Below are 18,910 nucleotides of genomic sequence, written 5' to 3'. Positions count from 1 at the left end.
AAAGATGTGTATCTCAATCTATTTGCTGCAAAATCTCGGAGCTTTTATTGAATTAATTTTTCATCGATCAGTTTAAATGAACAGTTTAAATGTAATTCTAATATCACTGAAACTAGTAACAAAAACAGTACTGCAAGTTACGATGTTTTACTACTGATTTATTTTCACGAGCAAATGATTTTGTAATTTGGAAATAAACTATCAACAGCATAATTACAGGGCGCGTCATTTATCAACAATCAATTTAGGCGTCGTTTACACGACTGAGGGGTATTTTATTGGCAATCTGTCGGGTAACGTGATAAAGTTGGGAGAATATTTAATTTTCGGCGTCACCGACGCTGGGATAATCATTGACTCCGTGTTATACGATTTGTTCTTTATCAACTATTAAAATAACGGTTACTTTAGTGGATCTGTATATTTATTTTAGAGTATTAAGTCTACTTTATTTTAAGTCTTATAGAATATGACTAATCCTTCTGCTTCAAAATTCTGAGTCAAAACTAAATTGCATATTTTCAGCATATACCAACTAGAATCAAATTGGTTATGAGGAAAATAAATTACTATGTGTAAAACTACTAATATGCATAAGCGCATATTATGTGAACTTAAACCAGCAATCAGGTTCTAATCCATCAATCACGTTTTGGATTTATAAGTAATTTAACAATAATGTTTAGTATCTATATTTGTTTGAATTATTTATTTAGTATCTTTACAAATCTAACAGCTACCCGCGCTCCGCACGGATGCAATGCAGATACTAAATATACTACAGTTTTTGTCTTGTTTCTTTACTATATTGTACATGTATTTATATACAAATACTTTCTTCTCGAAGCACTCTATCTATTGAAAAAACAGCAACAAAATCCGTTGCTTAATTTTATAGATCTAACCATGCATAAGGACAGACAACAATAAGAAGCTTTGTTTTAGGTATACTATATAATGATAATGATTTTATTTGAAAGATTAAATGATGCTTAAAAGATTCTACAGAACGCATTAAAGTCCATTGCATAAGATCTTTTATCCCAATTGAGCCAGTCTTTACTAGAAAGTACGAACTGTACTACCGTTACATTTAGAAAATATCCCCTGATAACTTTTGCTCTAGACGGTCCAGTATCTAAAACAAACTTTAGATGTAATTTGTATGGAGAGCAAACAGAATCAACAGTAACACGCTTGTTTTAAGAATTAACATTCATAATCTATGCTTATATTATAAATGTGAGAGTAACTCGTATCTGTCTGTCTGTGCTCTTTCACGACCAAACCACTAAACCGAATTTGATGAAATTTGTTGTGAAGCTAGTTTGAATTCCAAGGAAGCACAATGGCTTAATTTTTTATCCAACACATGACACAATAACAGCCTGTAAATTCCCACTGCTGGGCTAAAGGCCTCCTCTACCTTTGAGGAGAAGGTTTTTGGAACATATTCCATCACGCTGTTCCAATGCGGGTTGGTGGAAAGCACATGTAGCAGAATTTCTATGAAATTTGTCACATGCAGGTTTCCTCACGATGTTTTCCTTCACCGCTGAGCACGAGATGAATTATAAAGACAAATTAAGCACATGAAACAGCGGTGCTTGCCTGCGTTTGAACCCGCAATCATCGGTTAAGATGCACGCGTTCTAACCACTGGGCCATCTCGACTCTACACATGACAACTAAACTACTAAAATGCAAGCAAAGCCGCGGGCGACCACTAGTTAAAAATAATTGATAATGGTTTCCACCAAAACCGGCTAATCACTAAACACGAGCGATCGTTTGGTGAATCTTATTATTTGTCTGTGGTCAGAATAAAGCCACGTCTACACAATGTAACCAACAATTCCATTACCGCAATAATACAAACGTAACAAATTAAACCGCAATATAGACATTTAATCCCGATATAGTTACAAGCATTATTTTAGCTAAAATTGCAATTTGAGTAAGGTAACGTTCACACTGATTCAAATAAGCAATCATTTAATTATGACAACTGCGATTTATATTTGGAAATATGAAGTTTTTTTTTTTCAAATTTGAATTAAGAACTTTTTTGATGTTCGTATTAATAAAATAAAATTGAATGCGTAATAAATATTGATATTAATTGCTGGCATAATAGTTACGATTCTTTGCCCGAAATGTCTTGTAATATACGCGATATTTAGAAAGCGAATTAAAAACCTAGTCTTTAAAAGTGTCTTAACGACGATAGTTGTAAAGCTGATACCTTATAAACTTGTATTTTATAATTAAAAAAAAGAACGATGGTTATATTAAAATAACCGCTATATAACATTTGAAGATTGCACAGATAACCAACCACATACATACTATAAAATCAATACACATATTCAATTTAAATTAATAATTAATTAATACTTCAAATTACAATGAATGCAACAAGTTTTGTTTTGGTGGTAGACTAGCTTTACTATAAACAATGTATACAACAAGCAAAAAGCCATACCGGTATGCATTGGTTATATAAAACGGTAATAATTAATTAACATTAAACAATCTTCTTTTGTCTATGGTACAATGGCAATAAAAGAACAATGAGAGAGACAGAACTATCGGCTTTTTGATTACCTACGTGAGATTTATATTAGATCACAATAGATGATATCTATCTATTATTTTAAGATTGGATTCTTGTCTTATTGCTTCTATATTCGATTTTGTCTTTGCTTGAAATACGATGGAGCTTTTATATTTTTTTATTTTTATTTTCTAGCGGTTTTTTTTACATTTTTTTAATTACATAAATTTGTTTTTTTGTTTGTTATTATTTGATAAAACCTTGACGAAGAAGTTTAGAATTTCATGATTTCGAATGAGAATACTTAACTATCTAAAATTAATATTATTGGTGTTAGGTATAAATGTTGGTATGAACCATCACGTCGATAATTTAAGATAAGTTTCCTCAAATATAATATTTAACTAGCGGCACGGCGTAATATTTTTTTTATATTTATACTTTTTAATTATATTTTGTGATGCTTTTTTCCCACATGTTAAACAATTGTCGTTCTATTTTTATTCATTTACCAAAAAAACCTTAATAAATTATATACCTATGACTTCATCATGAATCCCTCTATCTATTAGTGAAAACCGCGTGAAAATCCGCTCAGTAGTTTTGGAGTTTATAGCCAACATAGAGACAGACGCGATCGGGACTTTGTTTATAAAACAAAGTGTAGTGATTAAGTCAATGAATGAATTCCTTACCTGCTGTGTAAAACCCGTAAACTCCTCGTGCTCATGCAGTTCACGCTCCAGTCAGTATTGCCGTGATCGTTGCAGATGGTGATAGAGAACCTTCCGTAGTTCGCCCTGATCAGGTGAATGACCGAGCCCTCGCTGCAACCAATCTTGAGAGTCTTCCCTTCACACGCGTACGCTGTTTCGTATCTTGGTTCTGAAAGAGATAAATATGTTAAAGTTTTTTTAACGATTGAAGACAATTTAAGTACTGACTAACATTCTTAACAGTGCAAAGATCAAGACTGTTTCTAATAAACAGTACTGTGTTCTTCAAACCATTAATAGCTGTAGCAGAGGTAAGAGCAAAGCAAGTTTGTAGTTTTATTAAATCACTTTACAACAACACAATATTTATTATTGATTCCATTGTCTCATTTTTATAACATCAGGAGGTTGATCTAATGGATTTAGAAAAAAATGACAGTCGAATTGAGAACACTCCTTTTTTTGAAGTCGGTTAATAAAGGATCGAAAGTTAAACTATGTTGACAAATAAGTTTAACAGAATTATTAATTAAATTAATATTATTGATGTTTAAAGTGACGGTAGATACAAATTTCTTAGCACCATAGGATGACAAGCAAATTTAAATCTTAAATAGTAATTATTAAGGTCGATAATTATAGATGTGTATCAAGAAATTTCCACGACGTAAAGTAAAAGTACTTGCAATATGGTCTTGAAATTAAATTAATAAATGAAATACATTCAATAAAATAACCTACATTGATTATTAAATTAAAACTTTTGTTGCAAAAGTTAAATATATTTTATTAATGACCAATATACAATTCAAAAAGTAAATGAGAGAAGTTTTTAATGTTGAAAGTCACGCAAACTTTTTGCGCAGCATTCAATTCCTTGAAAAGGTAATCATGAAAGATGTTTGCATACAATACTTTGAGGCATATCTTCAATCAATTTATCTTGTTGAAGCCGGTGAAAAAAATACTTTTTGCGGTCAGCGAATTCAGCAGCACAAATAGCCTAGTACCTAACTACGTTTCCCGAAAACAAGCTGGCGCGGCATAGCTATTCATTCCTGGCAGCGTTCGCTCCAGAAAAACAACGCATTGAAAACATCGCACCAAAAATAAATCCAATTAAACGGATCCGACATTGTTCATCGGATCGTTACGTCCAGAAACCATTTACCAATTCAAAAGCAAACACCCAATGAAAGACAAAACGTGAAAAAAAAGTGTCGACTCAACGTTTCATAATCAATTTCTGGACGATTCATCAGCTTGAGAACAAACAAGGGCGTGAAACAATATTTTCAAAACTAGAACGCTCTACATCGACGTCAATTTTCCCGGATTAGTTTTTAAACGCGAAATTTAAGATGCAATGGATGAGTTCCTAAGAAGATTTATCGTTTTAACTTCGTAGCGGGTTAGGTGTGCATATTCTGGATAGGATATAATAAATCTGGGTAAATTAATGACAGCACTGACAGATCGTTTAAGCCATTTTCGCTACGTCATACAGCGAAATGAGGGCCCCTAACAATACATAATATACTGCAGTGAATCTTATAATAGGGTTGCTTCTGATCTAAATTAGAAAAATGTCGATAAACTAAAAGTGTAACCGTTGAGCTGTTCAAGGAATAATTTACTTTTATATACGACGTAAATCGACGAATAAAAAAAATTGAGTTATTAATCTGAAGTTCATAAGTAAATTAATGTTGCGATAAAATACCGATAAGGCTGAATAATAAATTACGTTGAGTATAAAACATTAGTACAACACGGTTGTAATCAAAGTTCCCCAATGAAACGTAACGTATTTTTACATCGAATATAGTAAAATTAACTACGGATAGTGATGTTAATTATCGAATATCGATTTTATCGTTCGAAGGACGAATTCTTAATGAATATTACATAATTGGTTTTAAATACGGAACGTATTGTTGATATAGATTTTTTGAAAATAGAATCGTATAAATAATTACGTGTATTGTTTTGTTAAGACAATTAGCGTGTTCGTTGTATACGAGGAGAATTATAATTACGGTATAAACGGCATAATTAATTATTAACATAACGACTATTTAAAACACTAATAGCATGCTTGTATTTAATTTCAACGACAATTTCATATCGCCTATAATTAAATATATCGTGTGTTATGTTATTTATTATATATTTTTACTAACTCGAGTTAAAATTATCCTTAATTACACAATTAATATTTATCATGTGTTTTTGTCTCGAAATTGGTCTTCGAATTTCGGGGAAACTGCTTAGCTTGATAAATGGATATAGAAAGGTGATATCTTGGAAGGAATTTGTCAGGCGTTAAAGTTGACACACAAGTAATCTAATAAGGCGATAGTCCAATCAATTATGAAGTATTTATTTAAGGGTGTGACACGACATCGAAATGATATGTTGGATTTCGTTTTAATGACAATACTCGAGTATTTATTTATAGCTCGACTATATAGATAGGGAAATGTATTCTTTTTTATGATATACGTGGGCGGACGAGCTAATGGACCAAATGATGGTAAGTATTATCTCTCATAGACAATGACGTAAGGAATATTAACCATTACTTACATTTAAATCGCCACCCTATCAACTAAGATGTTATGTCCCTGGTGCTATTACACTGGCTCACTCACCCTTTAAACACAACAACACTGTTTGGCGGTAGAATATCTGAGGAGTGGGTGGTACCTACCCACACGGGCTGCAAAAAGCCCTATACCAAGTGAAATGTAAATGTTACTGGTACAATTTCGACCCTATAGTCGCACTATATAGTATATCTTGTACTTAGCCATTGGGAATTACAAGAGGCTTAAGTACTGCTACTTATTATTGTAACTACTTCCAACGTAGTCTATTTCCACTCACGGTTTACGTGTAGGTGTGAACTGACAAATACAGTTTAATTTAACATTTATATTCAAATAGATTATCGTTTAAATTTATCGTGTACTTATGTTTTGAATAGACATTATGAGAATAACTAAATACCTGTTAAATATTAGGGCGCTAAGAGTGTGGCTTACACAGGTATTCACCTGTGTAACCAATCGAATCATACAGTTCCATAAGCCGTTGGTGTGACATACCGACCAGGAAATAAGTACAGTAACAACAGTTTTGCGTGCTTTCTGAGGCATGGGAGTGTAGACACTGCACTTTCAAACATTGGGATCGATAAAAACATGTATAACTTTTGGTAATAATTAATTGGTAACAGATATTTTTAAAATTGATGGTTTGGTAGAGAGCCTTATTCGATGTAATGCGACTTCATTGTTTCAAGAAGATGTGATTGGGACGTAACGTTACTAAGATTTCATTTATTTATGATGTAAATTATAATTTTAATTAATAAATTACTATTTACACAATTATCGATATTTATATAAGCTCAACACTAGCAAGTGAGTGGTGCACGCGAAACTGCAGTTTGTATCGATATTAAAGATAAAATCTATACGCGAAACTATTTTAAACCTTTCGAATATAACAACCGGTATCGTGGGCAAAATCTCGAGTCACCCCCTTAAGCGAGGGGTGTGTAATAAATATGATTTATAGCAAATGTCCAGTACTTTCGGTGTTACCTGGTATGGAGGGTCGAAAACAATTTACGAGATTCACGGGAAGGGATAATTATTTTCAGCGTTTATGGAAAGTACTTTGGAATTTTTCGTGTTAAAGTTTAACAATTTACGGTCTAACGACAAATTTCGGTTAATAGCTCTTTGGAAACGAAACGATCGGCCCTTGGTTATATCTTTGTTAAAGTTAAAACAATGAACAATGAACATTCCAAAATAAGACAAAGAAAACCTCAAATAGTTTGGTCACTTTTACTATCAATAAGTTGTAATGCCATTTGATTGACAACCATAAAAATTTAGACAATTTGGCAATCTTCAAACATGACGTCATCAAATGTCAGTCTGATGAAACTTTGAGAAACCTTGGATGAGAAATGATTGTGCTACGGTCTAGAACGTTAAAAATATTGTATTGTACACAACATTTGAGAGACTAAGTCTTATTTCTTAACGCACTCATGCAAATTTGAAAAACGACATATGGATTTACTACTTTCAAAGCCACATGTGACATTTTCGTTATTCGATCAGCCCAACTCGCCTCTGTTACCATAATTCAATTAAGAAACAAATTGTCATTACTAAGCAATCATTCAGGTTATTTTTTGGGCACCAGGACACCGCTACTAATCGTTAACGCTGCATTCAAGATATGTTTTATTAATCCTCCGAGAGCACTTCTGCACACGTAAAATTGTAATTACATTCGCTTTTAAACAATTCCCTCAAACGCCATAACCACCCCACGTCTCAAACAATTATATAAAACATATTATCAACTTTATATCCTTATGATAAGGTATAGAATCGCTTGATTTATCCGCAATGAGATAATAAGCCCCTATCATGGAAACTCGTTAGCGAATACACGGTATTGTCATTTGATATCCAGCCGCTGAATGAAACGGACGTCGCTATGTTCGTTCGTTATTCAAAAATAAATGCTATGTAGTTGTAATATGGTTTCAATTATATTGTATTATTTTATAATAGGCTTAAATGTACCAAATGGGATACTGTGAATTTAATATGTGCAATGTACCGACCTTAGCAGCCTTTTAAATAAATTGGATCAACTAATGGCATGCTATTGTATTTTTCAAATTGTGGATATATCTTACACGTTGCTTCTCCTGACTTCGCACGGGTAAATTTTCTACGTATAAATTTTAAAAATAATTAATAGATCGATGTAAATTTATTTTCTATTTTAAAATTTTCAGATGAAAATCCATTACAGGTGAATTATGAAACTCATTGGAGCAGCTTCGTAAGCTTTACCTTCACGAATTTCCCTTAGCAAATCAGTGGGAAATGGACAGTTTGTTTGTATGACAGTTTTTACTTCCTGTATAACGAATAGAATATAGTATAAAAATTTGTATCGTATTTATACACGCAGAGAGCTGGTTTGGATCGGTTGAAACTGGTTTAGTCACAATATTTGACACACAATATACTAACAGGTAAAATCAAACAAAGATTGTTAAAATATCTACAGTACGGACAACAAAAAAAAACAAATACTGTCTATATAATACGCTACTATATAATTTAACAATATTCAGTAACAATGAAATTGAAATAGAACTATCTCAACCTAGTATAGGTTTAATATCTACTTGGTGGTAGGGCTTTGTGCAAGCCCGTCTGGGTAGGTACCACCCACTCATCAGTTATTCTACCGCCAAACAACAGTATTGTTGTACAGGCACAAGGGACATAAAATCTTAGTTCCCAAGGTTAGTGGCGCATTGACGATTTTAGGAATACTTAACATTTCTTACAGCGTCATTGTCTATGGGTAATGGGGACCACTTCCCATTAGGTCCGCTAACCTATACCATAAAAAAGAATACTATACAGATCCAATTTAGAAAAAAGAACATCGAAATTAGTACATAAAATTAAAAAGTTATATACCCCATATATACAAACTCATCCTTTTTAAACGTCGATAATATGAACAAGCAATAATAGATGATTATTATTACTTACTATTTGTATTACAGCATCGTTCTACGTCACAAGCATAAATTATAACGTTAAACCCTATCTCCGTAAAGTGGCAAATTGGAAAAGAGTTTTTATAGTGTATTTATGGCTTTCCCGCAGGATCCATGTCACTTGATGTCAGGGAAAGATTTCCTTTACAATTTTTCCTTCAGGTGTAGTTGGATTTGAACGGTTCATGCGCCTATTGACGTTTTCCGATATGGGGTGGGTTCATAGCGAGATGATGGAATATTGGACGGCGTATAATCATTTACCATCTGCCTCATTGGTTAGTGGCTAATTATATAACAGAATCGAGATGACCCAGTGGTTAGAACGCGTGCATCTTGACCGATGATCGCGGTTTCAAACCCAGGCAAGTACCACTATATATATGTGCTACATTTGTGTTTATAATTCATCTCGTGCTCGGCCGTGAAGGAAAACATCGTGAGGAAACCTGGATGTGTCTAGTTTCATTGAAATTCTGCCACATGTCATGTGCATTTGCTTGCTTTGCAGTTAGCTGTGCATAGTCTTTCAAGGATAACATTAGAAATTAGATTATCCAGATAAATAAGCTAAGCTTTCATAATTTGCAAAAGGAAACGACTCAGATCTGATTATTAAACGTTAATTTTTCAAGTAACAGTACCATATGAAACTATTAAAAAAAAAACTCTTTTAAATATTCAGTATTTAAAATTTTCACACAATACTATGATACAATGTTGTTTTAAAACGTAAAATAGGTTATTACATTTCCTACTTATATTACCCGCTATAAAGACAAGCAATAAAAAAGTAACGCACGGCTAAAAGTATGAAAACTATGACAGAACACGTTTTTAAAACACATTTACAAAGACATACCTCGCATCTTCTGTTGCATTTTGAAATAAGAATAAAATATATTCCATTTTTGGTTACTTTTAAAAACTTAAATGTATTCCGAATTTCGGTTTAAGCTCCAAGGAGTTACACATTATCTGTGAAGAATCGGTACAACTATCCGAACGTCAGGGGAACCGCATTCGAAATTTAAAAGATTCAACCGGCAGTAAATCCGGGGCCGGTTCGATACGTTGAGCTGGACTGACGTTTCACCGCAGTCGGTCGATATAGAATCGAACGAGTTACCTTCTTCATTCAAGTATATATAAGTCATAGCGTTGTGTTTGTGTGTGTTTGGGTATAGTACTGTTAAGGATACAATTCAATAGCAAATGTTCCTTGTATTTCACAATTAATGTAGCCTCAGTAATTCAATGCAATGTATACAGGCCGTCTAGTAATTTATAGTTGCAGATTCAATTTATACTATCGTCCGTAACACAAGTTCAAATTATAATAATCTCGAATGAACCATGTGATGGTACCTAAGTGGTCACCACCACCCACACACATTGTCTATATAGTCATTAATGTGAGCGATAATCTTGTGCCTATACTAAAGGGTCACTGACCTTTCAAACCACACACCTAGTAATAATATTAGTACTACTGTAGTATTAATATTTTGTTTTAATACAAACATCGACCCAGTGTTCTATTTTTAAAAAACACTGCATCCTAAAGCTGTCTTTGCAATAATGAGCGCATTGCGTGTTGACACGATCCCTTGATAATAAAGCAGTTCTATAGAAAATAGCCTTAATTTATATAACATGGTATTGCCAGAGTAAAAAATTAATTTGTTTACAAATTATTTTGTAATTAATAAAATAAATCACATTTCATACTTCTTGTAGCGAAAATTTAAGTAATATTTGATTAATTAAATTAATTACTTTGAATGGAAAAAAACATCGATTTATGAATTAATTTTTAATTCCCAATATTTATTTAATACTGAATGTATTAAATAAATATTAGGAATTAAAAATTTCTGGTCTGGAATAGTAAACAAAGCATAAATTAAACGCAAAAAGTTTTTTTTTTTTTAAACCATCTATGAAATTATTTAATCGTCTTTATAATCTGTGTAAATATAATTGTTACAATCCACGGGCTATTTATATAACAAACAAACACAGAATTTCACGCATGTGTGATCAAATTCAGATTGAGTAGATCTATTAACAAGGGACGCCATCGCTTACCTTTGATTGTCCAACGAGATTATAACAGTCCGTTAAGTCTGTAGAACTTAATGAGACAGCTAGACAAGCCTTTTATATGAACAAAATTTATGTTTCTTTATGTAATAATTATTCGGGTATTTAGATACGTTAAATCTTATTTTTGTAAATATTTCATTAAAGATACTTATTTTACCTTTTCTATTACAATTGTATTAGTTCGGCCCGGCTTCGCACTAGCTGTCATTTTATATATTTTTTTATTTTCACCGTTCAATTATATATATTTTTGTTGCTTTTCTCCGACATTTATAACAGTCGTTTTATTTAAACTTATTTACACAAAAACCTGCATAAATGATGTACCCAAGCCTTCCTTATAAATCCTTCTGTATATTAGTGCAAAACCTCATGAAAATCTCTTCAGTAGTTTTAGAGTTGATCGCGAACATACAGACAGTCAGACGCGGCCAGGGGACTTCATTTTATAATATGTAGTGATTATGAATTTAATATATATGTATTTCATTAAAAAACTATCCAGTTGTTCTTTTGTAATGCAAGAACAAATATACAGACATAAAAGCTAAGCATTATATTTTACAATGTATAGTAGGGATCTTTTTGTTGAAATAAGTTATCAAAAAACTAGATCCCATAAGGAAACGCCGTATATACCTAACAATGAGGGGTTGCGTGGTACGGAAGAGGACCCTTATGGGTTTTTTTAACAGTTTTCGGGTGATATATGCACCCCCGGTCACGTCTTGTATGAAGTAGCTTCCTACCTAAGCGTTTTCATTTTTCTTTTTTTTTTGCATTGTCGAGATGGACTACGGATGACCTTTACAAATTTTATTATATATAATTAAGGGAAATTACGAGGTAATGTCTCGAAAAATTATTCATTGTTTTGATACAAAGCTATTATACTCGGAAAACACGGTCGGTTGTTTTTTTTTTTTTTAAATAAAAAATTAAGATATCAAGAATATAAGTCAAATGTTTTGTAGCAAAAAGGTTTTATATCTAAACACGTGTACTTAATCTGATTACATATTATTGTTTGTTTAATATCAGAAAGAGTGATAATTAATTAACATTGTGCCAAGATTTTTTTAATAATTTATATTATATAATTATATACATAATGTACTTCAAATACAATAACAGTAATATTAAGATGCGATTATACTATGAATAGTGTTTATATAAGCGTATATATGTAAATATTAAAGGTTTAATTTGAGGAGAACTAGATATACGTAATTTATTTAAATCAGATATTGATTCTTTTCAAAATTTTTAATAAATATTGGTATATATTCAAATGTTCAATAGATTTTAGATTATACCTATATTCGATTTCATATCTCTCCTATCGATATAATAATAAAAAAAGAATAACAAAACATTTTTTTAAGCTCGGTAAGCGCTGTTTCATTTCAATATAATTTATATATCATTTTACGTTGTTTATTTTATATAAATAAATAATAGTTTTTTTATACTCGCAGAGAATTGGTTGTTTTAGAAGTATCGTAGCCAATAGGATTAAATTTTAATTTTAGTTTTTAGTTATTAAGGTTACAAAATTCATAAATAACTAGCGGCATATCGCGGCTTCGCACGGGACGACATAACATTTTTTAATTTTTTTATCTTTTATTTATACTTATATGTATCTTTGTTGCTTTTTTCCGACACGTTTAATGATTATCATTCTATTTAAACTTATTTTTACAAAAAACCGTAATAAATTTCATACCTAAAGCTTCCTTATGAATCCGTCTGTTTATTAGTGAAAACCGCATGAAAGAACGCTCAGTAGTTTTAGAGTTTATTGCGAACATACGGACAGGCAGACGGCAGGAGGCTTTGTTTAATAATACGTAGTGATTAGTACACAGCGTAGAAAGTCTTATTCCATAATAATCTATCGTTACAAATGTTTTACTCAGTGCACGTTATTCAAGGAAGGGAGGGGAAGTGAGAATTGCAAGGGCCTGTCAAATAAGATTTTTCCCTGAATCGAGGGAGCCTCGGGCCTACTCGTGTCCGGTTATACAATTTAGGATGTGAGGGCGTTCACTATTTAGTGGGTTCTGAAGTGTATTGGAAAGTTACCTACTTTGTGATAGAGATATTGAACTATTGAGAATATATTACAGTGCTGATATTATCAGCACCCACTGTCAGGGATACCACATGTTTATTTTTTTTTTTTAATTATGTTTATGGATAGGCATAAAAATAAATTAATGGCTGTATTTAGAACTAAGAGTCGCCCGTGGTTTCGCGTTTTAAGGTGTTAGTTGTCATGTGTCAGGCAAGAAGTAACCTATGTCCTTTATTGGAATTCAAGTTTGCTTCATAGCAAATTTCATCAAAATCGATTGAGTAGTTTTGTCGTGAAAGGGCGACAGACAGACAGAGTTAGCACTAGCGCGCACTGGTAACTTTTGTCACGGTGACTGTTTCGTCACTCTTATCGAGTCCGTGAATATGTACAGATGCAGACACAAATGTCACGACGTAATGTGCGCGCACCTCCATACATAATCATGGACGACAAGAGTGACGAAACAATCACCGTGACAAAAGTTACCAGTGGTCACTAGTTCTTACTTTCACATTTATAGTATTAATGCAGATGACAATTTGAAAATATTATTATTTGTAATTATAAATAATGTGTTTGATATAATTATTCATAGGGGTCAAATTGGTATAAAAAATAGATATACATTTTACATATACCTAGAGTGCGTAGCTCGTAAAATACACACATACACAAGACACATAATTCAATTTTTTTTATCTCCCATTTGAGTAACTCGAGACACTTCACACCCCATACTGGAGGCTGGATTATTTTTAAGTGTTAAGGTTCTGTGGGGTTCCAACTAGAGCTATAAATACATCCGGTGTTGTAAGTCCGTACGTGTATCGCTTGAGTGGTTTTTCATTTGGTATATTCGTTCTATTTTAGAGAGGGAGATGAAATACGAGAGTAATAGAGTTATAGTTGAAGTAGGAAAAAAATTAGGATAGTGTTACACGACTTTGACTGAAATAATTATAATATTTAAAGGACATAAGGATCATAAATGCGTATCAATGTAAGTTAGGATTCGACGTTTTAAAAGTGAGATACAAAGTGAATTCATCTTCTCATATGTAATTAGCTATATAACGGAGCGACGACCTCTGTAGTCGAGTGGTGTGTACACTGGTTTTCATGGGTACGCCACTCCGAGGACCCGGGTTCGATTCCCGGCCGACTCGATGAAGATAACCATTAGTTTCAATTTCAAGAAAGACATAGGCTACTTTATTTGCCTTACACATGTACACTATGACAACTAGTAATATATATTTGTATAAATCATACCACTATGAAAAAAAAAAACATCAGATGGAAAAACTACCGTAAAATCCTTGTGAAGGTGTCTAGGCATAGTAGTTACTTGAGTTTGTAATACTAGTTAGAAGGTAAGTAACATTTCATCAACCAGCTAATCTTGAACTTTTCCCTCTATAGGTACATTTTTTTTTTCCATGTTTGTATGTCCAATATATTTGCATGAATAAATCATACCAATATGAAAAAAAAAACATCAGATAGAAAAACTACCGTAAAATCTTTGTGAAGGTGTCTATGCATAGTAGTTACTTGAGTCTGTAATACTAGTTAGAAGGTAAATAACATTTATCAACCAGCTAATCTTGAACTTTTCCCTATATACATATGTTTTTTCCATTGTCCATTATCCGCTTAAAAACGTATCGGATAAATATAAATAAGTATCCATAATATACGCCTACATTATTAAAATGAACCTGTTTTGTCACTTTCAATATAATTTCGTTGAATATCTTCGCAGCTGTATAAGGTATCGTGCGGTTGTAACAGAACACCCAACGTACAGCCGGAATTATGCGGTCTAACCAAGGATTGTGCTGTCTGGTGTAAAATTACACTACAGTTTTAATATACAAAATGAAACATGTAGCACGATCTAATTGGATTAGGGTATTAGTTGTTATGTTATAACCGGTTTCGTTCTGGTGTTCAATTTAAAGTTTCTCAGTCAATGGGTTAATTTTATTTTTATTGTATCTTCGATTATATTTATAGCTATATTGCTTGTTTATCTTGTTGTTATGGCTCAGTGATTTGGACATATGGATTGTGAGCGATTATTACGGGTTAGAATTCGGTCAAGCATAATATTTTTTGATGTGGTAATTTGTGTTTACAATTACATATTATTTTTTCAAGCAAGGCAAGCAAGAGTTTATACACATATGATTGATGAAAGAGTGCTTTATGTGTTTCCATAAACTCCAAACCGTCTCGAAAGGACTGAAGGCCTTAGCCCAGCCATGGACATTTACAGGCCTTTTTCAAATTAGATCTTATGTCGAAGGACAAACGATTCACTTTTCAATAATAATTTCTAAAAGGCTAGTAACAGCTATAAGTTTAGTTTGTTATAATAAATAAGAAATGATTAAATTAAAAAAGGCGTTAGAACCTACTAGTAATACATTACGATTTCGAAAAAAATATTTACCTAAGAGTTTGCGTTTGAAGACTATGCAATGTCATTAAGTACTTAAAAGGCTTGCGAACTAATTGGAATTTAATTACAGACGACAATAAAATAATATTAAAAGAAAAAGTATTTTTTATTAATCATGTGCATATGCACGAATGTTGATTAAATTTAAATCCTAAAGCTGGCATAAAAAGATCGTTTAAAAAAACATAAAATTACTCTAGATAATGGTGGTCGGGATTTTAAAACAACTAGACTGCAAAGCGATTGTCATAGCAGAAGGCTTTGTGCCATCAAACGGCAGATCCGAGTGTCTAAGCGATCATTACTGTTCCCGGGATTCACCGGGATTGCCCGGGATTGCGGTAAAACAGACATTGAAGCGGTCATTATCCACCTTCTTCAAGATAGTGCGCTCACTGCTTGAAAAATATATAAGTTTTATTTCGCCTCCTTAGAAGCCATTAACTTGACGTAACATTTTTTAAAATCTATATTAATATTATAAATGTGAATGTAACTGTCTGTCTGTATGTCGCTCTTTCACGATCAATCGCTGAACCGAATTTGATGAAATTTGTTATGAAGCAAACTTGAACTACTACGGCTACTTTTTTACCTAACACACGACAATCAACATCCTAAAAAGCGAGCAAATCCGCTGGCGAAAACTAGTAGTTTCTAATATAAGAACACGAAAACGTATTTAATATATTTAATAAGAGTATATTAACTAAATCGTTAATAGTGCAAAATTACAAGAAGGCAAAATAAGGTTATTTTTACTGGGCAGTCACGTCACGCCCATCGCGTAATATAGTGGTAACCATTAAAACGTAAACGAGTTCCTTCCACTATAAACAACCTACCGCCATTATAATTATAGCGAACGAAATTCCTCTTATCACGCTAATATTTCACTAGAGACCCTAGCATTACGCACAAATAGAAACAGCGGCCTCATGGAAAATATACAACAGAAAAAAAAAACGCCAAAATAAATTACCTTACTTCACCTCGATTAAGTGATCATTACAAGAGTAAATACCATTTATAATGGCGACGAGACACGGCGACGCCGAAAAATATATATAAAGCTCAGGAAATTACGTGTGCGGTTAAAAAAAATATATAAAGTCGAAAATGGCGGGAAGATGTTTTGACGTGACATGTCGCCATCTTGAAAAGCGTCACAGAATCGTAACGAAATGTCAATGGGGTCACGTATTTCTATTTTCTTAAACAAATCTCGATTTGAATCGCTTTCATTTCCTTTTTTCGTGTTGAACATTGTTTATTTTCCCACAATGGTTGAGGAAGTGAGGTTAAATCGAAATTACCAGGATAAATACTCCTGTTATACAACTAACTTGTATAACTAACTCTTTTGTGCCAAATAAAGTAGAACTTTAGCGGCTTTACTTATATACTGACGTCTCGTTCCTTCATCATTGATTTAACATAAGAGAAAGAGAGACAGCATTTTTTAATTAAACCCATCTATTAAATATCTTTTGTTTATTTTTGTACCAAATAGTATGTTTTATATAGAAAAGAATTGCTTTCGTTGTCACTCATCACGTAATGTGTGAAATAATATTTCGTTGAGGGCGCCCGAGGCAGTCTTGAGAGGTAGGGTACAACAATCCAAGGATCGGTAATTCAATTCAATATACTCTAGGGCAAAGAAAGTAAAAATATTGAAGTCTCTATTTCCTTATGTACATATAATGTTAGCACGTCAACAAAACAGATTATGTATATTATAGATACTTTTTGTAATAACCTTTTTTAATCTGTTCCAAACTTAAAATTCGAATTTGATGGAACGTCAAAATAATTTACGCACACATAAATAATTTTGTTATCAATATTAAATATTTAGTTATTTTTAACATTGCATCGCGTGGGTGTTGAACATGACTGTTACATACCTTCCCCAAGGAACACTTTATTTCTTAGGATAAGAACATCTGATGCCGACTCGAGGTGTAAAATATTATCTTGATTAGTTTCATCAATATCATAAAGCTTTCCGAGCGATACGGGCAAAGACAACATTATAGATTAAAAATAAATGCGTTTACATAATAATGAAAATCGATTATTGCTGTTACAGAAATTACCTAATATAATTATCAACAATCGCATTCATACGTTTAGTCGATTTAAATCAAGGCTGACATTTAGCTATACAACTAAAATGGAAGTGTCCAAACACACCAAGCCAGGTGAATATAGAGTTAAAATTTTGTAAATATTATTGAAATTGAGTACAGAGAATAAAATATTAAAGATCACTGTTCAAATGTTTCATTCGACCATCGATTCGAAAGACTAGTCGTCAACGGTGAGATAAGGGCGACCGTTTGAAACAAAAGCGAAAATTTTCCACGTTTTCTAGTTCAAAAATTTAAAGTACAATTCCTTCGAATGATTGCGAGATTAGCTTGTCCTTTCAAATCGAATCGGAATACGAACTAGAAGATATATCCGAACTGGCACAAAAGAATTGGCGCGATATCGCGCGCTGTCATGTGTCGGCCATCTTGGTTCACACCAAACGTTTGAAAATCGAACTTCACTCTTGGGACATTCGAAATTCGACGCGATATTCCGTATTCGATTAGAGATTTAACCAGTATTTATTTTTGTCAACATATCGCGACCAATTTGTAATCGTTTTCTTATAGTTTAATGTTTTTCAGTAACGTCTTGTCATTTGTAATTATAAAACAAATCTACAATCATTAAACCAATTGTTAAATGGTATTTAAAACGACGATTATTTTATAAGTTTATTGATTCACGAAAATACAAATTTTTATTCATTTTAAAAATTTGGTTCACATATTTATTTTGTATATACAAATGTAATGTATTTTATATATTTTTATTGGAGTTTTAACCACGATCAAATCCTTTTTTTTTTAATTTGGGCGAATTTTCGATATGTATTCAATGAAACCTCGAACACAATAAAAACTTCATTTGACTTTTATTTTAAATAAAAAAAAATGCATTTTTGTATAACATTTTGTGATATTTATATATTTTTAACCCTCTCCTTAGTGGGACAGGAGGCCTTAGCCCAGTAGTGGGAAATTTACAGGCTGTTACTGTTATTACATATTTTTAGACTAGAGTATTAGTTTTAAGGCATAAAACAAACATATGTTATTATTTGTTTTATCATTGAAAAATTGCAAGGCAGTACTCGGTACTACTATAACCCGTAAAATTAAAAAAAATAATTCTTCACACGCGTATTTGAAAAAAGAATTTAAAAATCACTCATAACAATTTAATGTAAAGCAATATCTTTGATCATGTTCACTAAACACAGACGTATTAAATTCGTTTATGTCAATCCGTAATCAGAGGC

General features: G+C 32.3%; 1 protein-coding gene across 4 annotated transcripts in view; it reads right to left on the bottom strand.

Annotated features, from left to right (window-relative positions):
- Positions 1-18,910, bottom strand: part of LOC124540423 (latrophilin Cirl) — a 301,607-nt gene that overhangs the window by 15,307 nt on the left and 267,390 nt on the right. For all 4 annotated transcript variants that reach the window (XM_047117971.1, XM_047117970.1, XM_047117972.1 and 1 more), the window contains one exon: positions 3,253-3,442. In XM_047117971.1, the coding sequence (XP_046973927.1) occupies positions 3,253-3,442 (190 nt within the window). The remainder of the gene's footprint in view (positions 1-3,252; positions 3,443-18,910) is intronic.

The sequence above is a fragment of the Vanessa cardui genome, chromosome 25, assembly GCF_905220365.1.
Source record: "Vanessa cardui chromosome 25, ilVanCard2.1, whole genome shotgun sequence".
Classification (NCBI taxonomy): Eukaryota; Metazoa; Arthropoda; class Insecta; order Lepidoptera; family Nymphalidae; genus Vanessa; species Vanessa cardui.
This window is presented reverse-complemented; position numbering and strand designations above follow the sequence as displayed.